Source organism: Ammospiza caudacuta, chromosome 5 (genome assembly GCF_027887145.1).
Source record: "Ammospiza caudacuta isolate bAmmCau1 chromosome 5, bAmmCau1.pri, whole genome shotgun sequence".
Classification (NCBI taxonomy): Eukaryota; Metazoa; Chordata; class Aves; order Passeriformes; family Passerellidae; genus Ammospiza; species Ammospiza caudacuta.
In genome coordinates this window covers 53686935-53713400 of record NC_080597.1, presented here as the reverse complement: position 1 = coordinate 53713400, position 26466 = coordinate 53686935, and the positions used below count along the sequence as shown (strand labels likewise).

The 26466-nt window shown below is 39.7% G+C and overlaps 1 protein-coding gene across 1 annotated transcript in view; it reads right to left on the bottom strand.

The window, feature by feature from the left end:
- The window catches only part of MET (MET proto-oncogene, receptor tyrosine kinase), an 89491-nt gene that overhangs the window by 19451 nt on the left and 43574 nt on the right, over nt 1-26466 (bottom strand). The window contains exons 4-11 of the mRNA XM_058804689.1: nt 24895-25029; nt 23386-23559; nt 17947-18107; nt 16656-16758; nt 16312-16448; nt 13858-14031; nt 12859-12958; nt 4514-4732 (exon numbers count right to left, since the gene is read on the bottom strand). Coding sequence (XP_058660672.1) covers nt 4514-4732; nt 12859-12958; nt 13858-14031; nt 16312-16448; nt 16656-16758; nt 17947-18107; nt 23386-23559; nt 24895-25029 — 1203 coding nt within the window. The remainder of the gene's footprint in view (nt 1-4513; nt 4733-12858; nt 12959-13857; nt 14032-16311; nt 16449-16655; nt 16759-17946; nt 18108-23385; nt 23560-24894; nt 25030-26466) is intronic.

Here is a 26466-nt window from a genome sequence, read left to right as displayed (position 1 = left end):
AAGCCTAGAATTTTTTTCTCCACCAAAACTGATGGAAAAATAGGAAAAAAACCAAGCTGATATTTCCTAAGGTGGTCTTTACCTAGTTATAGAGATGGCAGCCTTTACTTACTACTATGAACATTATGTTACAATTAATATATTTTAGTCTCAATTATATTCACCATGATATCTAAATATATTAAAAGTTTCAAAACACTTAGCAGTGGTTTTGCTCTTCTTGGGACAACAGAATTTGCCTACAATTTTAGGAAAAGGAGGAAACTGGCTCCTGTGAGAACTGAGAAAAAATATTTCCTCTTTTCAAATATGTATTACCCCCTTCTTGGTGAGCAATCCCCTTGAATGCAAGCTGGAGAAGGTAATCTTCAAGCTGTACTGGGTAGCTGTTGCAATCCAACCTGATAGCACAGCCACCTCACAACTTTTAGAGAGATGGGGATAACTTGGGTAAAAGTCCAAAAGCAGAAGAACAGTAAACTAAATAAGGGATGGAAATTCTGAGACTGGTATCAGAAGCATTTTTGAGGCTCCTAAGCAGAGTGAGCAAGTTGACTTGGGAAGAATGAGGAGTTACTGCAGCTGCAGAGGTTCCTCATCAGCTTGCTCAAAAATACCACAGTTTCCATATTGCTGTCTTTTGGACCAAGTTTTGAGAGTAATGATTTCCTACGCCATGTGAAAGATTGACAGTAGAGTGATCTATAAAGAGGCAAGAAGATTTCCTTATGATTGGCGCATAAAGAAAGTGTTGCACTGGCTTAAGAATAGAGTAGGCAAATTAGTAAGTTTTAAACTTACTAATTTGCCTACTCTAAACTTACTAAACTCAGAGTTTTAAGACAGAAGTGCCAGAATGCAGCCAGGATCTCAGATGTGCTGTATAGCATGCCAGTTGTTACACATTGAATTTCAACTGTGCTATGCATTTCTCTAGTGGAAGATTTCTATTTGTAAATATACTTTTGTTTCTCATGGCCCATGCCTAGGTCTCCTCTGGAACAATGCACAGAGTCCCTGCACCATCTTAGTGCACAATCACAACCCCAGAACAGACCAGGCCTCTGGGCTAACTGAAGAAAGATGCTTTTCTTATTTATTTGTTGCTTAGTTTTCTGTGGGGTTTTTTTGGGGGGTTGTTTTTTTTGGGGGGGAGGGGGGGGAGTTTTCCCCACAGCTAGGATGCTCTCAGCTGTCAGCAGCCCAGCTTGCAGGTCTGGATCAATGGCTTTTGGGGAAGGCAGCAAGTGGACTCTGTCCTTTTCAGCAGACTCAGGAGTGAAACACCAGTATTTCTCCTGCCCTGACAGCTTTCCATGTTGGCAGGAGATGGGAGTCCTTCTGAAGTGGTGTCTTCATGGTGTTGAAGGAGAGAGTTGTCTGTCATGACCCCTCTGACTGGGGCATGGTGGGCACCAAGGGACTTGAAAGGGCCACATACTTGGCATAGGAAGACAGTGATGATGTGGGATGTAGAGAGGCTGGCACTGAAGACAAGGAGGACTGGCATTTGTGGCACACAGTGCCCTGACTGTGTTTTAAATAGAAAACCTAATGTTTTCTTGTGTATAACATTTTCTTACAAAAACATCTTGTGGTCATCAAGGGAAACCAAACAGAACATTTCAATTGGTACCCACTGTCATTTGATGAAAGCCAAATATGTCACACTAGATTAGTTAGATTGAAAAACTTGTGATAAAAGTTCCCTCCTCCCCTCTGAAACTAATTAAGAAAGAGATAAAAGAACTTTGGTTTGGTAGAACAGACTATTCACTGAAGCAAGCTGCCATTTAATTTCATGCTGAGCTTGCTTAATTACTGCACAAAATATGATCATGAGGCATGTAAAGTTGTGTGTATTTTTGAATGTGGGTACAGGGCGAGGGGGAAGTGTTGCCAATATGGCTTGTAATGCTCTTTTGGCTGCTGACTATAATTTTTGAAAGTTGTCTCACAGTTTTGATAGAAGCACCCCACTATAACTAATTCTATTTAGAAGAAGATGTTAAATTGGTGCCTGTTCATGCAGACCACCTTTCACTAATGCTGTTCTCCAGCTAGTTGTCAGGAAATAACCAGGACATTAGGCTTAGGGAGACATCTCCCTTGGGTGCCATCACTACAGGTCAATTCTATAAAACTGTGACTTTGGTCAGTTGTCACTATGACAATCCTCAGTCAGCCTTTCTTATCTAAATGTTTTTTTTTTCCCAGCAATAAACAGCACCAGAGACTTCTCCAGGGAGAATAAAAGAGTAAGCAGAGTAGAGAGTTTAAAAACCAACTCATTTTTGACCCTCAGTGTCTCTGAAGATTATAGAGCAAGTCCTCATGGACGCACTCCCAGGCAGAGGAAGGACAAGAACACGACTGGGAACAGCCAGCACAGGTTTCCCAAGAGTGTATTTTGCCTGCCCAACCTTCTAGGAGTACAGGACTGGCTCTCTAGAAAAAAGGAGAGCATTGGACAAGCAGGCCTTGGTTTTAGCAAGTTTTGCAACACAACCTCTCCTAGCAAGGAAAAAAACCTAAGATGGTATGGACTGGATGGATGGTATATAAAATGAGTGAAAACCAGATTGGACAGAGATCAAATCTTTATATGATAGTGGAACCAATACTGCTTAAGATCTTTTGACAGCTTGGACAAAGGGAGAGGATGCACTGTCCTTGAGCTTTCAGATGATATCAGACTTAATAAAATGACTGACATGTTGGACCATAATGTGAAATTAGACAGCAGTATGCCACTTTAGTGATGAAGGCTCTGCACACATTTTAGCAGCAAAGCCAGTAGATTGAAGGCGATTGTTCTTCTCTGGTCAGCACTTGTGGAGCTGAATTGTGAGAATTGTGTCAAGTTTTGAACCCCACAGAAAAAGAGAGGTACTGACAAGCTGGATGAAGTACAGAAGAGGGTCATTGAGCTAGGAGGGGACCTCAAGCATAAGATACACCAGGCAAGACAAGTGGAGCTGAGTCTTTTAAAGCTGTAGAATCTCCATTCTTGGAGATTTTCAAAACTCATTTATACAAAGCCATAGGCAGCCTGACCTAATTTTTATTTCAGCCCTGTTTTGAGCAATGGGGTTAGACTATGAAGACCTCCAGAGGTTCCTTCCAATCTACATTATTCTGAAATTTTCCCCAAATTAGTCCTCTTTCCAACTGGTTGATATGCATGACTTGGAAAATACTGGAAAACACTGCTGTCATTGCACAGAGGCACTGAGCCATGCAGCAGCTGTATATTCCCAGATCTGTTGACCTGCACATCAGAACTCTTTCTAGCGTTTCTCCATAACTGAGCAAGAGATTTGCTCTGCATTGAGGAAGAAGTGATTGCATGGCTAAGAGCTCAAAGTAGAAAAAAACAATGTAAAAAGTAAAAATCAGACCAATTATTCTTTGGTATTTGCCTAAAACCTTTGCAGAGATGGATTAATATGCAGAGTTTGACTGGAACTCAGCATGGCTGACAGGAATTCTGAAGTAATCCTTCTGATGTCTTGCAGCCCAGAAGTTGGCCCACTGGACCATGTTAGATTCAAAGACCTTAGGGCTTCAAGCTTTCTTCATTGTGATGGGGTAAAAGTTTTGGCTTACAGAGCTATGCAGGAGTGACACAAAGAAATAACCTAAGCATTAGGACTGATTATCTTCCATAAAACATTTTTATCAATTATATTTTATATAGATTATAGATATCTATGTAAATAACATATAAATACCAACATTTTTTTCATAAGCATTCATTGTAAACTAGAAACATCCATATTTATAATTTTTCTATTTAATACTCAGAAAAAACTAGACTTCAAGAAATTGCATTCTTGGACTCTTGCAAAATGGATTTAACTTTCTCTACAGCATTGTAGTAGAGAGAGACCTGTGCTATTGAGGACCCCAAATTCCTAAGAGATGCTTCTCAGTGCTATGTAGGCTATTCTCAGTGCACTTTGAATAGGCATTCAGCATCAACTTTGCATTTTTCATGGATCCATAAATATTTAGGCTACAGCAGTGACTGATCCTCATGAGTGACTTTGTGCACAGGCCAGAGTTTCCCTCAGCTCCAGAGAACTGAAGAAGCCAGACCACATCTTTTGTGAGGAAGGACACATAACCATGGGACAGTAAGAGCCAGGCCTTACACACAGACCACATACTTCATGTTCTGGGCTGCTGGCCATGTTTAATCCTGAACTGGTGGTGCAGCCCATTGCACTCAGAAGCTGATGCTCCGTGGTCCTCCACGAGGACAAGGAAAGCCCCTCTCCCACTTCACCTGATGACAGCAACCACCCTGGTACACACACACATCTTTGTTTTCAGCTCTGAATCTTTTAAATGGTGACAAGTGGGCTGGGGTGAAGGCAGTACTGAACACAGTGCTCTCTCTGCCCTCGCTTCCTCGGGGCTTCCTTTATTTCAGCAAAACGTCTCTTCCACGCTGTGCTGCTGATGTGCACTTGAGAATAATTGAAAAACTTATTTCAGCATTTCTTACCTTAATTTCCAGAACATTTTGGTTGCCTCTTGAGATGAACACTGTCTTTTCAAAATGCTTAAATACAGGATTATTTACGTAATCAAAATCAAAGTACAGGGAGCTGACACCATCAAAAATAAAGAACACTTTGGTCACAAAGGGTGGTTGGAGATTGAAATCTTTCAGTGAAGGTGTTGTACAGCAGATTATCTCTGAGCTAGAGCGGTGGCTACATGCCTATAAGAAAAAAAAAAAGAGGTAGTTGCAGTATCTACATGGAGAGGAAGTCACTGATTAATGCAGCTTTCTTTAACAATACACATATATTGAAAAAATAAACACCAAGGGTCTTGTTCTCCTTTAACCAAAGCAAAATCCTGATCAGTGCTACACAGCGTTTATGTAGAGCTGGGAGAAAAGTATAAAAACTTCACGTCAATGGTGTTTGCACTCTTGTTGAGGAAATGTTCAAGTAAACAAGCTTCCTGGCCTGATTGTTCACAGCACTTTTAAAGTAAATATTTTGCAGATAATTAATGGAAAATGATTTCCAAAGCCAAGGACCATCAGGAGCTAGCCTGGTGTGCTGAGCAGCTATAGTTCAGGTTTCCCAGCTTGTCACAGTGACTGCAACATGGATTTCTCTTTCTTTTTCACTACCAAAGCAATAGTAAGGGACCAGAGGACAAAATAAAAGCCAACAATGCTAACTGGAACAGTGGAAAACAGAAGTAAAGCACTGTTTACCCACAGTGCAGCTAAGTTGCTATGTTTCCGAAAGGCACTGTGGACTCTGAGAAAGGGCTTTAGAGCCAAAGCCACTGTGGATTCTGGGCCACAGAAGCTCAGCAAAGTGTATCTTCTTAAAATGTGCATCTAAGGCCCCAGATGTGTGGCACTTGGTGCTGAGGTACAGAGTCCTGCAAGCTCCTGCTGAGAGCGTTGCCTGTGGGAAATGCTTTGCACTCTATCTCGGACCAGCAGGGACAAGATGTTTCACCTCACTGTGGTGCAGGAGCAGCCTGACAACAGGCACGAAGCCACACGTGCCCCTCATTGCCACTACTCCTCATGGCAGCCTGCAATGGGGGGAAAGCTGCACCCCATGATCAGAAGTCCTTTGAGAGGATGCTCTGTGCTATGGGGATGTGACCCAGTACAAAATGCAGGACTCATCTGAACTGCCTTTGACAACAGCTCATCTAGAGTGGGTTCCATCTGATCCACCTTAGACAACAATCCAATCTTTAATTAGATTACTGGTGCTCTAGAAGAGTCAGCTTTGTCTGGACTGTGAAGGTTTCTACAGGAGTACTTTGCTTACGATGCCAGCAGCACATCCACAGCCCCAGTGGGAGGCACGGTGCGTGCTGGCTGCACCACACAACTGCAGAGGGGCTGTTTGTTATTGCACTGTGCTGTTATTGCACTGTTGTTATTGCACTGTGTCCTCCCTCCCTGGCCTGCCCCTTCTGCTGCCCACCAACGACACGGCTGAAGGACTTCTGGCACAAACACAGTTGCTCCAGCTCCACAGAAGCATTTCTCTTCCAACTCTACAAACTTTCTGTAAATAGTCCCTTTTGCACTGTGCCCTGAGAGAAGGACAAACTTTTTCTTTTTTTACAAAATATAAAGGAGCATATCTGACATATGTTCCAGAAAGAATGGGGCTAAGCTCCTTGTCATCATAAAGCTTACATTTGTTTTACAAGAGATTTCCTTGGAAGATCAACAATGCTCTTGAATACCTTTGTGCATCCAGAGAAGGCCAAAATACATATTTTTCTGTTTTGTTTTTCAAAATAAATTTGTTCTCATTATCAAATGCTGCCTGAAGGATCTTTGAAATTAGTTTAAATTAATGCAATATAATTTTGCTTTTTCAAATCACTCAGGCTGTATCAGCTATATACCCACTTTAGCTGGAAAAGTGGGTTTAAATTAGCTGCAAACCAGCTGTAAATCAGGGGGTTTTGTTATCACCACAGCAATTCATGTTTCTGTGAATAATATTGTAAAATCTTGAATCTGCCAAGGGAAACATTTTCAACATTCTGAGCATTAGTTTTAGAGCTCCTATGTGCCTGTGAGCTGTGAGTTTGGCGCACAGTTAACTAACTTGGTGGAGCTCTCTGTGATGCTAATGGCATTTGCACCTGTGTATCTAACACCCCATTTAAATTTCTAGCAGAAATTCAGAAATATTTTTGTAACCCTCATGTCAACAAGGTAAACTGTGGGACACAAGACAAGGCAGATTTTTGCTCCATTTGCTTACAGTATCAGATTGTTCTTTAGAATACCTTGTTAAACAACACTGACTATATCTCAGGCTTTGTTCTATCACATAGATCTAGAAATTAATTTCAATTAGTATGGAAATAATAAGATGCATCATTAGTACAATGGATGATCAAGCCATACTTTTCCATGATGTATGAATATTTGTTATCTTTCATATTGTGTCGATTCTTAAAAAGGATTACTAAAATATATATAATTATGAACCCAAGTATGTCCCAAGTAATCATTATATTTATTTGATTAATGTAAATTCATTAGACTCTTTATCTACTGCAGAGTAGTGATGTCCATTAAATGAATAGCAGTGGTATTCATAACTTTGTTAGTGGCTATCTATTAGAATCAGATACTTTACTTTATCAGGCTGGTCTCTGAAGCAGAAGCTTTCAGAAAATGATAAAAATCTAATAATACTCTTTGGAGGGGATGCAATGTGACTGATTGGTAAGGTCAAGAAAAATCTTATTTGCAATGCCCTTATTGGTACATGATTTGACATGACATTTTTACCTTGAAATTGGTTTTAGCAATTGAAGAATATGACGGTTTAGTTTTCAAGAAATATTGGATTGAGGATCTCCAAGAAACCCCCCTAATTCAATCTATTGCCTTCTCAATTAAGATACTGCCTATCACCCAGCACCTTTAACTTTTATTTAATTAAACTTTAAAGTAGATTCACTTTAAAAGCTAAGCCTACATTTTTCTTATGACAATAATCTACATCTGAAGACAAAGAGGAAGAAAAAATATAAAAATTATGGAGCATTTCACAAGCATAAGTAAATGCTATACCCCAAAGGGAATAATAATCCATTGCACAATGCATATGACTCATCACTTAAGGTATGTATTCTTGTTCCATTTGTAAAATATGACCCTTGAGGCAATTAATTCAAACCTGACCTACAGAACCTGAACTTCAGTGCCCAATTCAATTCTTTTTCATCTGATAGAACAACAGGAGAAGTATGAGGGAGGATCTCTGAGCTCCAGAGGTCTCCCAGCAGCTGACCCAGATTAGAGAGGGGCAGTTGGGTGTGTATTACAGGATCTGCAGTTGTCAGAAAGGAGAAAAGGGCCAATTTGTTCCTTCATAAAAAGTAAACTTTTGGAGTTCCAGTGAAGAATGAAAGATGAATGAAGCTAAAGACAGACCTGGAGACTCTCCAACCATCCTTGCCAAAGGATGATTTCTCAATAGAAAGAGAAGAAAATACAGATCCAACATGAAGAGAAGCCCATTCAGAAGACTTTTCTGTGTAGAGCATATCCTGAGGGTTTTTCAGCGAATTCATTGCCTTTTGCTGCCATTTTGGGTGGCACAATGAATGATCCTGATGTATTGGTAGCCTTTTTATTTTAGTTTTCTTTTTGGGTGAAGGCATGAGAGATGATGCTTCTAGTCTATCAGATCATGAGAGCAGAAGGTAGAGTAAAATGTCTCTTGCTCTTGGGTCTGAGAGCCAGCCCTTTGCACGACATGGTAAATACTGGCTGGGAGTCCAAACTCCTCCCTGGGCTTGGGGTGGTCAATGTACCTTGTAGCACTGCATCCCTGGCACCCTGGTGATTTCACACAGGGGCTTTCCCCTGCTGTCCCCTTTTCTTGGCAGGAGATGTGTGTGAGCTACAGATTTGGCACAGAAAGAAAGATGAATTTTCCCCTCTGTGGGGGAACACTTCACTGGGATTCTGTGGCAGCTTTGTGCCCCGGAGTCAGGAGAGATAGAGGATCCAAGCCTAGGAGTCTTTGGATAGGGAATCATGAATATCTTCAATAATCACACACTCACTACCTGCACTCTACAGGGAATTTGTTTTATCATTATTTAATACATCTAAGGTAGACACTCACTGCTGAATTCTAGGCATCTTGATGAATATGAGTACGGATTGCTTACAGACTTGGAAATATTGAATGAACTTTAGACTCTTTTAAAATTGTCCTGTAAAACAACAGGAAATGGCATGTGGCAGGGAAAAATTTAAAAATGCTGAAGAACATTCAAAAGACTACTTACTGAAGAGATAATTAAAAGTCTGTGGAAAGAGAAGATGTTGCATAGCTACAGAGTCAGTTGTTGAAGGTCATGTAATAAAAAAGCTTCTTCTTAGTTTTGCAGCCTTGCATATCTTGGGACATTCATTGTTAGAAGAGATTAGGTAGAGGGAATATATATTGAAATTAGCTAATAAATGGCATATTAAAAATGCTACAAGAAAGGATCCCCAAATGACCACTTGTTCACTTTGGGGGAATCAAGGCAAACTACAGGCTTTCAAAGAAAAAAACCATTACTCCCAAGTGCTTCAGAAGCAGAAGAGTCATCTAGCATGACTTACAGCACAGGTTCCTGATCAAACACTATTCCAAACTGTGCCTTGGGTATTCTTACAGGCACAATGAAAGGAGGAAACAAGCTGCTTCCCTGCTTGTGTACCTCACATAGGAACTGGATATGTGAACAGAAGTGAGAAGGTTTCTGTATTCTTATGCTTTCTCTAGAGCTTTTAGGAATTTATGCAGCACTGCCTATATTCCAATTTTTTTTCCGTAGTTGGAACAAATGATCAAATGAACTCATGACATAGAAATTAAAAAAAACACATTGCAATTATTGAAACATATGGTTCAATACATTTTTTCACTCATTGAAATAAATTCAAAGGAGGCAAAATGTATTATTTTGACAGTATTAACATAAAATGTAATATAAACACAACAAGTGTGAACACAGTACTGAACAATTTTAAGGAAATTTAAATAAATATGAAAAAAATACAGTAAAATAGAAACAAGGCATTTTTTGCTCTATAAAAGAAAAATTTTCAGAGATACTAAACTACAAACATGAATGCTGAAAAGCTCAACTTTAATGTTTCTTCTGCAGAGGGCTGACATACTGTGCCCAAAACTTTTCAGTCTCAGTGAAACTGCACTTCTTATAGGAAGTTCTTCCAGAAAAACTTTGTATCAGTTGTACCACTCACCTCTACCACTGGGATGGAAAGAGGCAGAGAAGAGCAAATGCCCCAGGGCATGTCTGCTGGCTCTGCTCCCTGAGAATTGGGATGCAGAGCATCCCCAACAGCTCCTGCTGTTTACAGAAATGACCCTCCACCTACATTGTGACTCCATCAGGACTCTAGGCCACAAAAACGTGAGGATAGAGAGCTGACATGAAAAGGTGAGACCCATTTTAAATTGGGCACTGCCAGTTTCATGATCTGAGAGGTGGCTGAAAGAATGAGAAGAGCTCTAGGAAACAATATTTATCAGGAGAATTTGGAGTGGTTTGGTTGTTTTAACTGGAAAAGAGAAAGGTTGAATCATAATTTAGTGCAAATATATAAAATTAGCAGGAGGGACTGATTATCTGTTGCTTGTATCCACAGAGGGTTAAACAAGAAGATAGGTAATTAGCCACAGGATTTGGGTTAATTATTAGAAAGAAGTCTTTCCAAACCACTAGGTAAGCAGGTAGAGCAGCTCTCTCTAAAGCTTGTTTAAGCAAGATTGTGAAATTTCTTGCACAAGTAGCTTTAATAACAGCCTAAACAAGTATCTGGTAGGCAGTGGTCTGGGCACATTTGCTCCTGGCACAGGGAAGTGGGCCATGCTTGGCTGCTCTGGTCCCTCCCAGCTGCCTTTTCCTTTGATGCTTTGGGATGTGTCTCAGTGCTGGCTTTGGTTTTCCCAAGAGCCCGAGTTTCTGAATGCTGACAAAAGCAGCTTCTTGGAGGAGGCTAGTGAGAGAAAACTGAAAAGAAAAAGGGCTTAAATAGCAATTAAAAAAATGATTCATTTAGCTATCCTCTCCCAAACTAAGGAAGCCAAAAGACTCATTACCTCAGCTATAGCACTTCTTGAGCACTTCTTTGGTCTGTTCAGGAAAACAACCTGTCTTCTCTTTATAAAAGGGATAATTGGTCTGCATCTCTGCTGGAAATAGTTCCTCATTGTTGTTTATTTTAATAATGACTGGATGAACTTGGGGTTTTTTGGTATATCTCCCATGCAGAGAGCCCAGAACTTCCAGTGCAGGATGGCCATAGGCATCCTGCCCCAGAAGTTTCCTCAGTTACACAGTACAATCCTGTTTTGCCACTTATAAATCTTCCCTTTCTACCAGAGAATTAATACTCTTCCTTTAGAAATATGCTTGAGGTAGAGAATAGTGGCAGAACAAATGGCTGCCACAGAGGCAGAGAATGCAACTGAGCGCCAGAAGCCTTTAATTTCAATAGAGCAAAAATATATTGCTTGGGCAATGTCAAAGTATAAAACACTCTGGATTACAATCCATTTGAGGTTATATTCCACCTTTTTTGCTGGGAGAATGAACTTGTGTACAGCTGCTCATACACTGGGGCAATTTCTTAGAGATCATCAGTGGCAGGAGATTTGTTTGTTGGCAAATGTCAAACACACTGCACGGTATGAAAAGAAAAAGAGTAAAGGAGATAATTCTGACTGACTAAGTCCATGATTTTTTCAACAGCAACTTAAAGGCAGAATGAAAGCAAAACACTGCTCAAGGTTGCTCCCCAATATTTGGGGGAAAGAGTAAATTCTATGGTGTTTATTGCCTGGAGTTGCCAGTCACTTTTGGACAGTGTATTTTCTTTAAAACTTCAGATCTTTCAAATCTGTTCAGAGTCTAAGAAATCCTAAATATTTGACAGGGTGTACAGTATCAGGGCTTGAAGAGAAGCAGTATTGCATATTCCCACAGGGGAATAGAAAAAGCAAACAAATGATCTTTGCACGAAGCAAAATCTCAAGACTTGATTTCAGCAACAATATTTCCCTTCAAAATCCTTTGAGCTTAGAAATAATTATGCTCACATTACTCAAAATCTAATAAATTTTGAGTTTGGTAGATTTCACTGGAAGATTTTATTTTCTGACTGATGGGTAAAGTGACTTTTTGATAACACTTAACACTGTGTTACATTGGAAAGGAACTGATTTTTAGATTAAAATCTGAACCTATTAAATTACAAGCCACGACTACATGCTGCGGAAATTCAGGTCCTGACACTCATAATATTATACAAATTAGGATCATGAAGAATATGATGACCTTGAAGCTATAAAAGACTGCAAATTTGCAGACGTACCATTTAAAATGCATTGAGCAAACCTAGGTCTGATAGTTAGAATTCAATTCAGGAAACAGTGTATGATGATCATTAGAAATAAGCTGAGAATATGAACAGTAAGTAGCATGTCATAAAGAGTGTAGGTCAATTTAGCAATTTACCTCCAGTTAGACTAAACAAACCTTACAGGATAAGAGAATGTTGGAGGTAGAACAAAAATGTGTAGACAAAAGCTTACAGAAGGCAGTTTGAGTAAAACTAGATGGCAAATGCCATCTTTGCCCTATAAGAATTAAAGCAGATCATATAATCATATCTGTGTTTAGATTTGGACACTGTGTAGTGTTGACTCAGGAACAAAAAGAAAAAAACAAGACTTACATCTCTGATTGACACCTGCTGTTTAAGCAGAAGTACCCAATTGCAAGACCCCAAATCCATCTTAAAACTCAATGAACTTATCAAAGTTAGGACAGATTTCCCCAAAAGAGATTTTGGCACAGAAATTATTAAAAATAATACTTAATTTTGATTTTATATATTTACTCCTCCTCTTCCTTTGATATATACCCACAGTCACCACTTCAGTATCACAGTAGTGCCTGAACTTGTCGTGTAATCTGATATATTTATATTGCACTGCTGCATGTTTAGTCATTCAATTTGTATTGTTAAATTGAAATATATAAATCTTCTTATCAGATACTGTACTAGCCTTATTTCTTCAGAAAAGCTTTACTGGAAACAGTTGCTTTATCTTCACATTAATTTCAAATTTGTTTTGAATTTTTCCTGTACAGTGAAAACAGTCTTTGCAGAACACACAAAATATCAGTAGAAGCCCCAAAGTTTCAAGGCAAAAGTCAAAGTATTTGGCTGAAAATTCACAACCATTCACTACACCAAGATGAAAAGATAACAGATTGTGTTCTCTAAGATTGACTCACCACAGAGAAGTTCATTCCTAGTTTAGGTACAGTAATCACCATCTGAGGAAAGCACACTGAGTTCAAGTTGATTCCCTGAGCTGTGATTGTACTTCCACCACTAGGAAAATTCACCAAAAGAAGAAAAAAAGAAAAGGAAGGAAAAGAAGAAGAGAAAATAAGTAGAATAAATAACTGCTGTGATAATGTAATGTTAATTACAAATTATATTTTAGAGTAAATGATAACATAAAACCATAATTAGGGATATGCATTGGGTAAATGCAAATACATACCTTTGAGCAGTGAGATAATTTTTCTGGGAAACAAATTTTACATTTACTATAACAACTTATCAAAAAAAGAAAAAAGAAAAACAATTTTTAAAACTGTGATAAGCCAGGGTATAAAACAAATGTGTAAATTTTAAAAGAGGTTGCTTTTTCTGTACTTTGTATTTGCTAACTTACTTATTTCACCTATTGTGTTCAGTGGTGCTGAAAAAGGTGTCTCTTTTACTGCTGACATTTTTTTGGCAAAGGCAGATGGCTCGGATTAGAGCTACTGAGACCATAAATTTGTCACTTGAAAACACACACATTCTAGCATACATATATATTCATAATGTTTATATAGCACTGGATTTAGACTATTTTAAAATCCATTTGCTCTCCTGAGTCCGCTGACTTGTCACATTAAATGATTTTCCTCAGCAATCAGTGTAATGTCCAGACACAGCATAGGAGACACACTTAGCAGAGCAGTGGGTATCTCAGTGGGACATCACAGGTAGGCTCAGCAGCAGCTAGGAGTGAAATCAAAGAGAAAAGAGGCACCCTTCCCCCTTCTCCTTCACCTCTGAAAGGAAATGATTTGCCCTCTGCAACTGCACCATAATAGAAACAATTGGCACGGAAGATAGAGATAAAAATGCAATTTCTTTTGATAGATTGCTGAGCAGCATAGCCGTTCTTCGTTCATTTGCTGCTTTTCTTATTTATATAAGAAAATTTCACTCACCTAAGAAAAGATTTGGCTGGATGAATTTTTAAAACAACTGGGTCTTCTCTGTATGTGAAATGGCTGCTTGTGTCTCGAACAGCTTCATCGATTTCCATTCTCACATGATATTCCTGGGGAATTTGCTGTGCTGGAGTGTAGCACTCCACAGTGCTCGCCGATATGCTGGGAGGACTGAAAACAGATTGCTTGTCACCATTATGAAACATGTACTTGGCTTAAAACACTGTCCTTTACTGAGCCCCAACCTTGCCTAAGGATCTGTTCATAAAAAAGTCATTGATTTTCCTGCTGGATAATCAGATTGCAACAAGTAAGCATGGCATAAGGTAGAAATTGCAACAGCATGTCTTAAGCTCAAGATTAATCTTAGTTCAGTTGACTTGCACCTTCCTGATGGAAGGTGTTGTCCCCGTACTGGTGACAACCCCATGAGCCCTGCACCCTGCAAAGGCAGCTTCCAGCCTGGAAAACAAGAGCACGCTCCAAGTTTAAGGAGAATGACTTGATCTGCTGTAACCAAAGAATGTAACCTCTTTCAAATCCACAGGAATTATTTTCTGTGTTAAAAGCCTCAAGTAAGGGTGCTTGTGTGGGATGTACCAGATGCTGAGGAGCAGGCAGAGGGCAACGAGAAAGAAGGACAAAATTCAAGAAGAGCTGGCTGAATTCAGTGGAGTCTCTGGGATATTCACCTTTCCCTTGCTATCATGCCTGGCCATGGAAGTCCTCCTCCTACACTGAGCTCAGTGGGTGAGTGGACAGCAGGAGGATCCTCAAGTTTGAAGCACATGAAATGTGGCCAGAGGGAGCAGGGCACATCAGAGACAAGGGTGGCAACTGACTGGGGAGTAAAAATAACTCTGCCAGCTGGTTTCAGGGATTTGGGCCCAAGCACATCCATTGGCCATGCAAGTGAGGTTGTTCTCATAGAATGTAAGAGATATTAGACAAAAGAGACATTTGCTATGACCTCTGAAGCTTTCCAGGAAGGTGGGGTTCACCATAAGGGATAGCAATTCATTCATCTGTTTCTGGAAGCTTTTTAATGCCTCTTAAAGGAAAAAAGTAAATCTTGCTCTAGCTGCCCACAGAACAGGAGAAAGCTGCCTGTTTAGCTAGAGAAACACCTGCCTTGAGAAATTGGTTAAGATTTACACAGAAGTCTCCAGGCAGCTTGGCTAGTGAGAAAGAGGGGTACTGGAGATGCTTACTGGGAAAGTCTCAGCTATTGTTCAATACCTAGAGGTCCACCTAACCAACATCTGCCTCTGAGCTGGCTGCTGTCCCATCCCCATAACAGAATCATTCCCAACGGATTCTCAAATGAATCATTTATTTCTCCATTAGCTGACAAAGACACCAAGAAATGCAACCCTAACTATTAATGAACAGAAAAATCATGAAGATCTTTTTAGTGATCACACTTGAATATCTAAATCCTTTTCCTTGATTTAGTCAGACTTGGCTGATTTGATCAAGAACATACAATAAATCATTTAGTAGTAAAGAATAAATTTAATCTCTCCTGACTCTGAGTCTTGTGTTAACTAATAGGCTACTGCTTCCCCATGGTCTCCACAAGTGTGAAGTTTTACCACTATGACTTTCCATAATCATCAGGTGATGCTCAAATTTCAGAGGAATTGCTGGATGTCCTGTTTCTGGAACACAGTGGGCCAGATTCTGCTTTGTCCAAAGAGGTGACAATTCCGGAATCACCCTGCTGTTCCTAAGCAGAGAACCAAGTTGGATTTGTGCCATGGTAGAATGGCTACCAAATTCAGAACTCGTCTGCCCATAGTGGAGAATCTGTGTTTGGTGACTAAACACATCACAGATTTGTGACTGAGCTCCTGCTGGATCCAGTACAGAGCCACAAGGAATTCTGGCTTAAACCTCCAAAACAATTTTCTAAATACCAGGAGAAGTATGATGCTGCCAAACTGATGCTGCCTCTGTTTTGTAGGCTGTTCTCTGATAGCAGTGCAGAAATGTCTATCCCATGCTCCTCTGCATTGTCACCCTGGCCAGGTTTCCACCCAGGCAGGCAGCAGGAAATGGTGACTTGTGCCCACTGGCTGCTCACTGGCAGCTGCTGCATGAACAGCAGCTCTTGCTAATAAAAGAGAGACAGCTGAGTGTGTGGGAATCAGGGTGACAAAAATGATGGGAAATAAGCAGTTTCTTGTCCATTAGAAGCTGATTTGACACTTCTCTATGCAACCTTTTAATGAGGTTAATGAAGACACTAGAGAATAAACAAGACTTCCAGAAAACTATAGTCGCTTCTAGAAATCTTTCAAGTATCCTAAACTCAGGATACTGCTTATTATAAATTCCCCAATAAGTGACACAAGAAGAGGAAAGCAAATCTTTGAGTTTGGTTTTTTAACTCCAAGGCTTTTAATCAAGACATTTCAGTATTAAAATGTGTTTTAGTCAGTGCATTACCTTTTCAAAGTGCATGGTTGCTCACCAACAAAAATCCTCATGGATTTCCCACTGTCTAGGTATTTTCCAGCTACAGTCAACAATGTTCCTCCAGATTTGGGGCCATAGGTGGGAGATATACTTGTTATTACAGGATTCTAAGGGGAGGTAAAAATAAAACCAGTGGATTATGAACATATTTTCAAAATGTTGAGAGGACTTAAAACATTTGTTAACATTTCCGTGAAGTAACAACAAAGCCAACATGGATACAGAATTTACTATGCTGGATTGGACTCATGAGGAGTCCCTAACAGTTAATATTGAAGCTAATTTTGACTATAAAATTTTAATCTAGTGCTTACCACGTATGAAAATGTATTGAATAGTGTTTTGCCATGTCCAACAGAAACACTACTGGATATGTTAAAACCAGGACTTTTTGCAGCAGGAACTGTGCATTCCAGCCTTTAGAAAACAAGGAAAAAATGGGATTACATTTTTTTTTTCTGATTGATTTTTTCATATTAAAATAGAACCACTTCAAACTCATAATAATGGGGAATCCATACTAAACAGATCATCAATCTATGTGCACCACAGACATTTCAGAAATAATAGCTAAAAGAACTGTAGCCCTCTTCCTTAATAATAAATACAAATGCTGTGGACTTTATAATACTTGGCCACAGAAAATAATTTTAGTATATCATATACATTTCAGAAAAAAGAAGCATGACAGAAAAAAACAAATACCTCTATTCAATGGCTGATATTTTTTTAAAAATTTTCCTTTAATATCAAATTTTGGCAGACAATAGCATTAGAAAAAATGAATCATATACACAAGTTTGTTATAAAAATTAAACATTACCAAAAATTAAACTTGAACTTCTGCAGCAGCATATGTCAATGTGTTATATTACATTCACATAGTCTCATATATAATCTAGTCTCCTTAAATCATCTTGTTTCCGTTGAGACTGTTCAGAACAGCAGTTAGGAGAGTGCTCAACACTCTGGAGCACTTGCTGGAGTATCTGCACTGCTGTGTATGTGAACAGCAAAGCTGTGCCACGATTTGTGCATTGCTTTGGTGGTAGAGAGAGGATATTCACTGAACTTGCATTTCGGCAAGATAAAGATCACAGTAACCTCTGTCTTAAACTTAACCCATTATCCCTGTGCCTCAGATACTTATTTCTGAGGAGGAGGAGGAGAGGTGCAGTGGAGGGTCATAAGCCTCTGGGTGACAAAATACCTGCATCTTCTCGCACTTCTCTCGAGCAGCAGCTTTACAGATCAGGAAGACAGAGGTGACATAACTTAACCCAGCAGGATCCCGGCCAAAGGAACTGCCCCCTTTTCAAACCTTTGAATAGACTCATTCTTGCCAGCTTTCACAGATGTTGAATAGCATTTCACCGACAAATCAGAAAAACTGCTGCAGGAGCTATTGGCATAAACTAGATTTATTTCATCTCCATTTTGAGCATTGTTTTTCTTGGTGAGTTTATTAAACCATGGCATTTCTTCAAATTTGAAATTTCAGAATCAGAGATGATACTTATAGACTGAATGTTTGTATTTGCAAAAAATTCCATACCACATAAAGAACATCTGTATAAATGAAAATTAATATTTTAGGTTTCTTACCTATTTTTGTTGCTAGATTTTGCTTCCAGAGGACAAATTTGTCCTCCAATATGGACTACAGTATTTTTTAATTCAAATCTATTATTTTTGCTGAATCCAAAGTCCCATCCACACAGTGTCAATTTTGTCCCGCCTTCTATGGGAGCGCTGCTTGGGAGAATCTGTTAAAAAAATATTGTGTTAGTTGAATCAGATTTTCTTGAACTTCACTTGGAGCTAAAGAATAGGCAAAGGAATAATTTTAGAAAAGCATTTCTTTTGGTAGACTATGTCCTAGCATTCATCTTAATTGTTCTTCACCTTTCATTTGTCACATTATGAGCTTTCTATGACAGTAGCAATAAATAACAAAACCTGTACTGGAAGGCTTTGAAAGATAGTGTTTAGGGGCACTGAACAAGCTGTGCATTGTAATAGTCTTTTAAATCCTGCAGTTCTTGTCTTTCACATCTTATTTCTGCTGTGTTAAACACACAATATACTTATTTTGTTAGAAGCTGAATGCTGAACACAAAAGAGCCCCCAAATGACCGTTTTTTGCCAGCTTGATGAAAGTTGGGTTCAGAGTGAAGTAGCTTCAAAGACACCATAATCCAATATTGCGTTGACTGTGATGAAGTTAACATGACTTCTGCTATTCTTTCCATAAACGTTTTACATTTGGTCACCTCTAATTCCAAGTCAAAAATAAACTGCCCCTCAGAAACACAGAGACAATCTACAAAGGAAATACATTTTTTTTTGTATGTGTGTGTGTGTATTGTAAATTGTCCTGTAAAATATAACAATGGTGGGAAAAACGTAGGAACGTTATAGAAGTCTTACAAAACTCAGTAAAAGTACCGGTTAGTACTGTCAGTAAAAAAAACCCAAAACCCACTAAAAAACCAACCAAAAAGAAAATACATTAGTTCAGGAATTATGAGGGCTTTCAACAATACTGCACAATTTTGCAAACATACCAGTACCACTAGACAAACAAAAAAGAATGAAAGGAATGAGAGACTGAATTTATACTTGTGATTATAGTGCCTAAGTATCTTAATGCTTTAGTGATAATAATTTTGCCCCTAAAATGCAATACAGCTGTGTCCTTCAAAGGACCCGGCTTAATTTTCAAGCTGAAAGGAAAGTGTTTGAATGATACTCGGCTATTATTTCATCTGGAAATCCAGTAAGACAGCACATTTCTTTTCAACTCTCTTGTAGCTATACTTCAAGACTCTCACAAATGAACTATTGTAGATAGAAAGGCAGCTGAAGAATACTTCAGAAGAATTATACCATATACTATATATGGGGAAATTTACTGCCCTCATTAGAAACCAGACAAAGAGTCTGACTTAAAATGCACTGAAGCCAGGAGGAACCTTTTCTGTTTTAAAGAGCTTTGAATCAGCTCTCAAGGAGCAAAAAGGGAACCTATGCAGGACCAGCACTTTTGTACAAATCCGTAAAGAAGGAGTGACACACAGCTGCAGCTATGAGCTTGGAGCCATTCTGTGCCCACAAAATCTGTGCAATTCCCAGGTTTAACTTTTCCTGTTTCTTTGGAGTTTTCTTCTTCAAAATCTGGATTTGACTTCAGATTCTAGTTTTCCACTCTGCTCAGTATCTCAGCACATTATCTATTTTTGAAATAGCAAAACCCTAGCAGAAAATGAAATTGCTCTGTGGGACTACAGGATGTCCCGATGTTTTGTACAATACATTGACATGTGGCATTTGAAGAGTTTGAAATGTAATCCACAAGTTAGCAAAATAAGGGCTTCACAAAGCCATACAGAATAAAAACTGAACACGTTTTTACTGATCTTATATGGCAAAAGAGACTTGTGATAGCAACCTGTGTGCCTTAATTGAGGGGTACCAAGTATTTAGTACATTTTGTCAACAATTTTAGGAGGCAACTCCTCTAAGTAGATAGCAAAATATAAAGAAACAAAAGATCAAAGTTTTTTTTTAAGTTCTGCCAAACTCCCCTGTTTTTATTCAAAATTTATATTTGTTCCATTTGTTCTGTATGATGAAATGTCTGAAAATCAAATGTGGTTTTCCAGACTTTTTCTTGAGAGTGTTGACATGAATGGACAGTGAATCTCCTGCACCTCCTACTGAGGTATTTGTAGGCCTCTTCTGTGTACTTACATTGCACTGGTAGTAACAGAAAACAATCAAACCAGTATAAATGCTATGAAATGCAGGATTCAAAAAATATTCTATTATTTCCACTGATAACATGGATCAAGTCCTGTCATTCTGCTGCTCTCTGAACTTTTGGTTAAGGGAGAAAGTGAACTTTTTGTTTTTGGAAAACTTTAAAGCATTGTATTTTCCTTTTATTTATGTTGACAGCTAATATCCACTTAATATATTTTTGGAAGAAAATACATATTTATTAAAGTTTTATTAGCACATTTGTTTTAATTCAAAGACAAGAACACATGTGCACAACCACATGTGAAATTTCCAGCAAAGCCTCCAACCTAAACAGGCAGTAGAAGGCCTCATGTTCTCGATATGTCTGATACAAAAGCCAGCTAAAATGACTCACTTTAAAAACAACAACAAACCATGTCAGATTTTTAACCACAACAAAAAACCAGAAGGGAGCCCAATTTATTTCTTCTTTTACACCCTTCACCTTTCAGCGTGACCTGAACACCACGCGCAGATGCCTGCGATTTGTTCCAGCACCAAGTGATCTCCCAGGAGACTCCCTCCTGGCTTCCCTCTAGAGCTGCTCATCCAGGCTGATGAAAATCCTCATTGCTGGCAGAGGCAGGGGGTGGGAGCAGACTGGGAGCTGGGCTCTGGAAGGGATGTGTCCGAGCGCCTGCCCTGCTATGCTGTCCATGTCTGGGCAGACTTGGCTGCTCCTCTCCAACCCACAGCTCCAATGGAAAGTGCTTAAAGCAGGGCAAAAGAGACAAAGGATCTGAAGGACTCCATGGGAAAACACTGGGCTTCTTCTCTGCCATCCCTCCTGAGAGGAAAAATTATTTTTTTTCCCCGTCGTACACCAGTCTGTATAACAACCTGGGAAAACGTCACTGAAGATTAGTTAGCTAGCATCCACTGGAGCAGACCTTCAGGGAGCAATCTGCTCCCCTGAGGTTAAAGTGATCATATGACATATCTCAAGCAATCTGTCCCTCTGAAAGCTTCAAAATATTAGGGAGAGGTTTGGACTGAATTTCAGATACTATGCAAAGCAGGTCATCCTCCGTTTGTTAGGAACAAAACGAGCTTGTTTCTTACATTTTATGCATGTGAGTTTCAAGACAGATCAGAAGATGATGAATAATCTGTTTTATATTTTTTTCAGTAATCATGTTAAATGTCATGGTCCAGTAGAGCATGAAATTTGTCTTAACAGCTAGCAATCCAGTGGATTTAAGTATCCAGCTGCATTTTTTTTCCTTACAAGCCTTCTGGAAGCAAGTTCTACCAACATCGGCACGCAGTAATTTGAGATTCACTTTCAGATCCATCAGTGTCACAGCTCCATATTCATTACAGGGTAGACTGGGCTTGTGCTGAGCAGGCTGGGCTGAGCCATGTGGGGAAGGGAAGCACCTACCCAGCCTCACACCCATTCCCACTGCCCCACGTCCAAGGTGTGCTCCCCTGCCAGCATTCACAAGGACTGCAGAGATGGCTGTAGGGGATACACCTCTTGCTCTAAGTGCATGTGCATGGGCTCCAGGCTCTTTGTTCTTAAAACTGCTGAGTGAACACATTCAAAATTGAAATTAAAGAGGGCTACATGAGTTCAGCCCCTCTGAAAATCAGAAACTAAGCAGTTCGGAGCCTGGGAAATATTTTTGAGTTATGGAAATATACAGCCACTTCTGGAAAGTTTGCAAATTAAAAAACATTAAGGGTGCTTGAGCTCTAGAAAAGATGAAACAAACTGTGCAGGACAGGTGAGCACCTTGGGCCTGCAGAGGTACAGAAAAATATATAAGAGCTAATTCTCACTGCATACCTTTGAATTGGTGACTCAATCTCATACAGACTAAGGCTATAAAGGATTGTTTCACTATCTAATATAAGCATTTTGAAACAAATGTGGTTTTGTATAAAGGAAAAGTAAACTGTTCACATTCTGCATTAGCAAGTTTTGTGCATCTCCTCTACCCTAAGTAAATGGCCATAGAAGGCAGGCAAACCACCCCTCCCCCATCCGTTTTCCATCCATTTTGGGTTTGATTCCTACAACTCTTCATTGTTTTTTCACTGAATTTTACCTGTGTTAATCGTAAATTTTGTGACTGAAAGGTGAACATGGAAAAAACCAACCCTGTAAACATGCGTTTCTATACTTCTAGATGAATAGCAGTTTTGTCTAAAACATTAAAACTTAAAAATACTGTTGTACGTGAAATCATATGCCTGGATGAAAGAAATACATTATTTATTCAAAACCCACTTTTTTCTCCCTTTCTAAGAGTTTGGCATATCAAACTTTCATGTCTGTTTATAAGTTGTATTCTAATAAAGGAAAATGTATTTTTAACTACATGATGTAGTTTAAATGCACTAACATAAGCGAATGTGGCAGTAAATGCTACCAGAACATTTTATGCTTGTCCTTCCCTTAGATTTCTAGTCCATCAACTGCCCTACAAACCTCTGCTTTCACAGTCATGTCACACTTCACACGGGAAGGTTTGGTTCCATGTACAGTACAAATCCTGCATTAAGCACAGCTGAATTAAAGCTGGACTGTGCCAGTGCAGCTCCCTGCTCATCCATGCCTTCTTGTTGTCACACACCATTGATGAGCTCTGGCTGGCTGGCAGCAGCCTCTGGCTGCCCCTGTCCTGGGGGAGCAGCTACAGGCTTGCTCCTCGTTGGTGCCAAGTGGACCCATAGGAAGAAGGGGACAGGAAGGGACATTATGGGAAAAAAACTTCCCAGGAGCTTGGGTAGGGGAAAGAAGGGGTTTTTCTTAGAAAAAAACCACCAGGCTTTCCTCCAACATTGGAGCCAGCAAAGGGATGGATGAAGAGTGGGAGCCAGAGCCCTCCTGTGCTGGGTCAGGCTGTGGTGGCTCTGGGCAGGAAGTGCTTTCCTCCACTTTTGTCTCTGAGAGAAGCCCAAGAGGAGGGATGCTCCTTTCTGTGACTGGCTTTGCTGTCAGACCCCTGCCAGGCTCAGACCCATCTTGTTTCCCCGTCAGAAGTGCTTTGTAGGGCTAGGGATCTCCCAAGGCTGGTAAGGATGATCAGACAAACCTGTCCATCCATGAGCATCTCAGCCCACATTACTCAGGGAGACCACGTGCATCCAGTTAGAGGATTCATGGGTATCACGGCTAAGGGGAAGTTGAGGAAAGCTGAGGATTTATCATGATTACATGAATAGAAAATGTCTACAGAGTGCAGACTGTTCTTCCCTCAAGAGATAAATGCAAGAAATCCACCTCTTTACCTCATAAACCCTAGGCAAGCAGGTGTCCTGGGTCCAGGTGTTGCTGGGGCACTCAGAAGACCTGAGGCACTGCTGGCTGCACCAGCCACACTCCATGAAGGCTGGGGCCAGCAGGCACTGGCTGCAGGACCTGAAGTGATGGCAGCCTGGCCCCTTCAGAGGGATCTTTGTTATCTGTCGATGGAGAGACATGGTGCATACAGCCTTTTAATACATGCACTAAGTGGCAAGGAGAATCTCTATTTATGCATAGCATGCTGGTGCTACTCAGATTTCAGATGTGCAAGCCACAGTTCGACTTCTCTTTAGCTCAGTAATTATAGGATCTTATAAGTAATTTAACTGACATGATTTTAAATTCGCTTGGGAGAAACCCTAAAGGCATCTTAATGTTATATACAGTTACTACCAGCATCTGGTGTTTACAGCAAGATAGCATTTTTTGCTGATGGAGAAAGAAAGCAGCAGCGTGCTCCTCCCAGTTCTGTATCTCAGTATGCCTTACTTTATACATTTGTAAAAATAGGCATGATGGCTATTTCAGCTTTGGTGAGGCTGTATTAATAGCTGTGGCACACTTGCAGCATGTGACTGCCCATGTACTTGTTTTTTAACACCTATCATCAAAACCCCCCATACTTTACCTAAAATACAACTTAAAATATATATTACTTAAAATATCAGGATAGTTATGAAATAGTCACTCTAAACGTGCAAGAATTATTTTTGGTCAAATATTAAAATCAATATATAATTACATTACTATATAAGTGCCTTATATTTCTTTATACTTCAGGACCTTCCTTAAATTTATTTTGTACATTTTCTGAAGATCACTCTTATAAATAACTCATACATTTCTAGTAAATGATTAATAACAATCTTTATGGCTGATGTATTTCTGTAAGTCCTTATAGAACTCAAGGGGTCAAATTATTGCTTACGATTATGGTTTAGGATTATCTGTAATATTATCTGCTGATGTTTTAAACCTGTTCTTCAATGCATATCTACTTATGACAATAGCATATTTATGATGGCTCTTCATCTTTTATTAACTCTTTGTAGACTACATGCTAAAGTAATTTTCAAGTCTTACTGACTTACAGTTTTAAAGACATGCATGTAACTCTAGCACACACAACCGTCCTTAAAAAGTCACAATGCTATGACACAAACCAAGAAAAGCCAGGAAACTGAACACCATTCTTTTCTTAAGCCATTGTGTGTTTTGTCTTTGCAAGCTCTTGAATTAGGGACAGGTTTTCAGCCTTAAAATTTGCATTTCCTGGCTTTTGTTGGTTTATATCACCAGCTCTTACATTATTTAAGCATTTCTCAATATTAGGCTGCCAGTTTGTTTAGCAGGGGAATAAATATATCTTGGAGGAAACGTACATCCCCAGTGTTCTGAGGGAATGGCAGGGCCATGAGGATGCAGTGCAGAAAGCAGCAGTGAGAACAGAGGTTTACACAGTGCACAGGAGGATTAGATTATGAACCACTCACCTTCTTCCCAGTCACTACCAGGGTATAGCCATCATCTGCTAATGAATTCTCGACAACAACCTGGGGAGAGATGGGGTGGGAGTCCAGCTGAAAGCTGACATGCGGAGTTGTGGATTCTGAACGGGAAACCACTATCTAAGAAAGAAAGAAATTTTGAAAATCAGCAGGCAGTGTGTAACCCAAATGCAGGCTGCTCAGCTGTCTCATGTTCTCGCTTGCATTAATTACTTTGCATTACATTGCATAATATTTTGCATAATGTTCCATCATAATCTGATTAAAGTGCTATAAAATCTACTTTATTTAATACAGCAAAATCATGGCTGTTGGAGGATCCTCAAAATACACCATGTTTACTAAAATATGCAGGAGCCACTGCATGCTTCCTAGTCCTTCAATTTCAGGTATTTATATATCACCATAGATAATGAAGAGACTGACCTTTAGTCAGTACTATACATTTAAGAATGAAGAATTTTATCTACAATGTCTATTTAAAAGAATCTTAAAACTCCAGGTCTTCAGAAGTCAAAACCATTTCCTTCTATTTCCACTTTGGTCCTTGAGTTTGAAAAGCAAACTTTACCCTGTGTCAACCTTGCTGCACGTGGGGCAGTGAGATTGCAAAGCTATGTCAGGCACTGCAGGTCACGCAGTGGGCACCACTCAGAGTGCCCAGAGCTCAGCAGCCAGGGCTGCCCAGATGGCAATAGCTGCCAGGCTACTGCTCTGACAGGCTCCTTGCAAGGTTTGGCTGGGCACCCTCCGCTCTGGCTCCTGTTGGTTTCTGTGTGAGCCGGGTGACCAGGACTGAGCATTCAAAGCACTTCTTAAATTACAGGGAACGGTGGAGGCTCCTTTATGAGATGCTTAAAACAGGAGCCTAATTTAGTCATTCTGAAGCCCCTTTGCAAAAACCTTCCCTCTCTCTCTCTCTCTCTCGATTTCAGGAGATCTTAGAGAGATTAGTCACACCGCTATGAAATTCCCTCACTACTCATCTCTCTGCATCTTGAGTTACCTAAATTCTTCTGAGAATCTGGGCCCATTCCTGCAAACACACGCCTAACTTTACTACTGTAACTTTGTTGACTTTAATGGGATGAGTCATGGCTGTTAAGCAGAGGCATAAAGCATCTGCAGATCGGGGTGGATATTTGATAGCAACATTTTATAGGCTTGGGCCTGCAATGCAGAAGGATGTGCACCCAAATGTGATAGCATCAGACAACAAAGGCAGAGGATTGTTTACATGAGGGAAGATCATGTTCATGTTTCAAAAGCTGTATCACGTGTAGTTTACTTAAGGAATTTAGATAATCAACATTTGCTGAGAAGTTAGGATTCAATGGGGCTCATTATTTAAAAAGATTGAAGCCATTCTGGAAATAACTTGTATGTCAAATGTTTCATTTTTTACTATAATGAAGCTTTTCTTCTGACTCCGAAGGCAGAATCAGAACAGCCAGGACATTGACTTACACAATTTCACTGGCTTTTCACACTGCCAAGGGCTTTCAACAAGATGGCTGACTCCAAAACTAGACTTAGAGATGCTGTAATTATAGCTGC